The sequence below is a fragment of the Phragmites australis genome, chromosome 12 (assembly GCF_958298935.1).
Source record: "Phragmites australis chromosome 12, lpPhrAust1.1, whole genome shotgun sequence".
NCBI lineage: Eukaryota > Viridiplantae > Streptophyta > Magnoliopsida > Poales > Poaceae > Phragmites > Phragmites australis.
In genome coordinates this window covers 24,275,656-24,278,835 of record NC_084932.1, presented here as the reverse complement: position 1 = coordinate 24,278,835, position 3,180 = coordinate 24,275,656, and the positions used below count along the sequence as shown (strand labels likewise).

The window sequence follows — 3,180 nt, the reverse complement described above, 5'->3', positions numbered from 1 at the left end:
TATTGTTATTTCTAATATATAGCTGATTAGTTTTGTGAGTGCAGCTCTAACTTGACAGCTTACGCAAAATTGGTAGTTGAATTTGTAACATCTATGGACGGTATATATAGATGTAACAAACCTTGCATAGATTTGTTTGTGCCAAGCTTTTCTCTCACTTTATTATGCCCGGCTCGACAATGGATTATGTGGCTGCATGAACTATAGGTTGTTTCTTCTGTATTTTCCATCACATCCTTAATGGCCCTGTCAATTCTGACCAGGTAAGTTTAAGCTCCACGTCTATATGCGTCATGCAGACTTAGGCGGCTCTAGCACAAGAAACTAGTCAATATTATCAACCACCAGAATCCGTACATACGTAGCCCATGTCAGAATAAAACAAAAAAAGAGTCCATCACAAATCGTCTATAAATACCAGGTATTGTATTGGCTGGCAAGGCCAACCTGAGCTAGCATTAGTGCAGTACTACACAGTATATACACAGTTACACATAGACAGGCTGCTCTGCAGTAAGGTAAGGTAAGAATGGCGCTCGTCCATGAAAACGAAGAAGTGAGGTCTCATGAGGACATGGTCGGAGCATTCGCCCTGCTTTACCACCACTTGTTCAGCTTCATCAAGCCGATGGCGCTCAAGTGCGTCGTGGATCTTGGCATCCCCGACGCCATCCACCGCCGCGGCGGTGCGGCCACCCTCTCCTGCATCGCCGCCGACACGGGGGTGCATGCGACCAGGATCCCCGACCTCCGGTGCCTGTTGAAGCTGCTAACCACGTCGGGCCTGTTCGGCGCCGCCACCACCGCGGACGGCGAGGTCGTGTACACGCTCACCGCGGCGTCCAGCCTCGTCGTCGGCCCGCGCGGCCTGTCCAACATCGTGCGCTTTGTGGCCGGCCCTGTCTCCGTGACCCCGTTCCTCGACATGCCCGCGTGGCTCAGGACCGCGCCTGCGCCGGACGCCCCGAAGTCGCCCTTCGAGCTGACGCACGGCCGCTCCAGGTGGGACCCCGCGAACGCGGACGACGACACGATGAACGACGCGGCCTTCGCCGAGAGCCAGCTCCTGATCGAGGCCGTTCTTAGCGACCACGGCGACGTCTTCCGCGGCCTGACCTCGCTGGTTGACGTCGGCGGAGGCCACGGCTCGTTCGCGAAGGCCGTCGCCACGGCGTTCCCGAACATTAAGTGCGCCGTGATGGATCTCCCCCACGTCGTCGCAGACGCTCCGATAGCTGATGGCAGCGTGCAGTTCGTCGCCGGCAACATGTTCGAGTCTATTCCACCAGCGGATGCTGTTTTACTCAAGGTATATATTTCTACGTGTGTCAGTGTGTATTTTTCAAGTAGATGCCACCTTACAATAACTGCAACAGGCTTTAAAAATCTTGAACACTAATATATACAAATTAATGTATTTAGCTTTTACAAAATGAAAATTATAATACTCTCTTGGTTCAACAATGCAATGTTTTGAACATTACACACTCTCCAACATGCACATTTGACCTTTATCTTTATATGAATTTGTAAATGGAATATTACTACATATATTTTTCATAGAAAATCTAATGGTTTCATTTACACAAGAAAAATCTAAATAACCTTTGAATGATTGGTGGTTAATATGTGTATGGTCTGAGTGGTCTCCCAACATATATGTACCTGCTGCAAGTGATGGTGAACATGCATGCATCCATACACTGCTTTCCTTAAGATCGATAAAACTAATATCTTTTGCTCTTGTGTTCCTTTTCCTAGTATGTCCTGCATTGTTGGAGCGAGGACGATTGTGTCAAGATCCTCAGGCGTTGCAAGGATGCAATCCCTGCGAGAGATGCTGGAGGGAAGGTGATAATCACGGAGATGGTGCTGGGGTCCGGACCGCGTGACAGGAACGTCGCCGAGACCGAAGAGATGCATAGCTTGTTCCTCACGTGTATCAGCGGCGTGGGGCGAGAGGAGCACGAGTGGAAGAAGATCTTCTCCGATGCTGGATTCAGCGACTACAAAATTACGCCGGTGATGGGCCCTATTTCGGTTATTGAGGTCTACCCTTGAACGACGACAAAATTCACGTACACGATGAGCTAGCTCCAGCGATACATAACTCGAGGTGTGATCTTTACAGCTAAATAATTAAGGGTTCTGCTAGCCACCTAGCTAGCCCGTTTGAGCGCATGTAATTGCCGTTTTATTTTTTCCCCATTTTCTATTTCGATGTGTTGTACAAGTGCGAGTTCATCGACAAGCTTTCTTGTCTTTGGAGTTAATAAAGCTAATAAATACAATTATATAAATGTTGCAATTAATTAAATTCGTTTGGCAGAGATGTTCCAAAAAAATGAATTTGATCGTTCGGAAGAGAACCTGGCACAAAATGTTCCACATTTTTTCCCTATTATACTACGAAAAATTGTTTAATTCCTATTCAGGAGAATGTCATGGTATCCCAATTTTTCACCTTGTGAGAAAAATATATGTTGTAGTTGTTGAATCGTGGAAAAATTTCTACTTTATAAAACATTTAGAAATTGATCAATGTACATAAGTTTGAGATGCTGGTAAACATTTAGACTCTGGATTTGGCCTAGGAAGATCTAAGGCAAACCTAAGACATTTATGTGCAATCCAATGGGTAGGTTAACTTACGATGATGAGGCATGCATGGAGCCACATATGATTATTCCTGTGTGTACATGTGATTTGCCCAAGGTATATTTTTAATTTTAGCCCCTGATAATCTAATGTTTTTATTATTAACCTCTTCGAGAGAGCAGTGGTATGGCAAACTAAAGCATGACATGAGACCCACGCTGGACTGTCCCTGGGACGCTCTCCCTGTGGATGCTAAGTGACAATACTGATGGCACCCGAGGTCCACCCCAGTGACCTCCCCGGTGCCACAAGCCCGAGCCCGGCCTCCTCGTCCCCGAGCTCCACACTAGCAAAGTCATTCCAGAGTCCAACTAGTACCATGTTGCTCAAATGGTGCTATTCGGACGCCGCCCCTTCACATACCCCATATAGTTCGGTACCTGATTCTTCTCAAGGAAATAACATAGTTCAGGGTCTTTGGTTAACAACAAAACTTGAATGACATTGCTTCTTACCCTTTTGTTGCGTACTTGTGTTAATTATGAACTTTGTTGCAAACTTGTCTTAGTTATGGAAATGAAC

The 3,180-nt window shown here is 46.5% G+C and overlaps 1 protein-coding gene across 1 annotated transcript; it reads left to right on the top strand.

Moving 5' to 3' along the window:
• Positions 1-458: 458 nt before the first annotated feature.
• Positions 459-2,317, top strand: LOC133886201 (acetylserotonin O-methyltransferase 3-like). The gene is made up of 2 exons (XM_062325934.1): positions 459-1,309; positions 1,762-2,317. The coding sequence occupies exons 1-2, from the start codon at positions 530-532 to the stop codon at positions 2,059-2,061; spliced, it is 1,080 nt and encodes a 359-aa protein (XP_062181918.1). The 5' UTR covers positions 459-529; the 3' UTR covers positions 2,062-2,317.
• Positions 2,318-3,180: the final 863 nt, after the last annotated feature.

Bases quoted from the DNA above. Each gene is read 5' to 3' on its own strand.
- LOC133886201 (XM_062325934.1), top strand. From the start codon at position 530: ATGGCGCTCGTCCATGAAAACGAAGAAGTGAGGTCTCATGAGGACATG. The intron at 1,310-1,761 runs GTATATATTTCT...TCCTTTTCCTAG, and splicing joins CGGATGCTGTTTTACTCAAG to TATGTCCTGCATTGTTGGAG.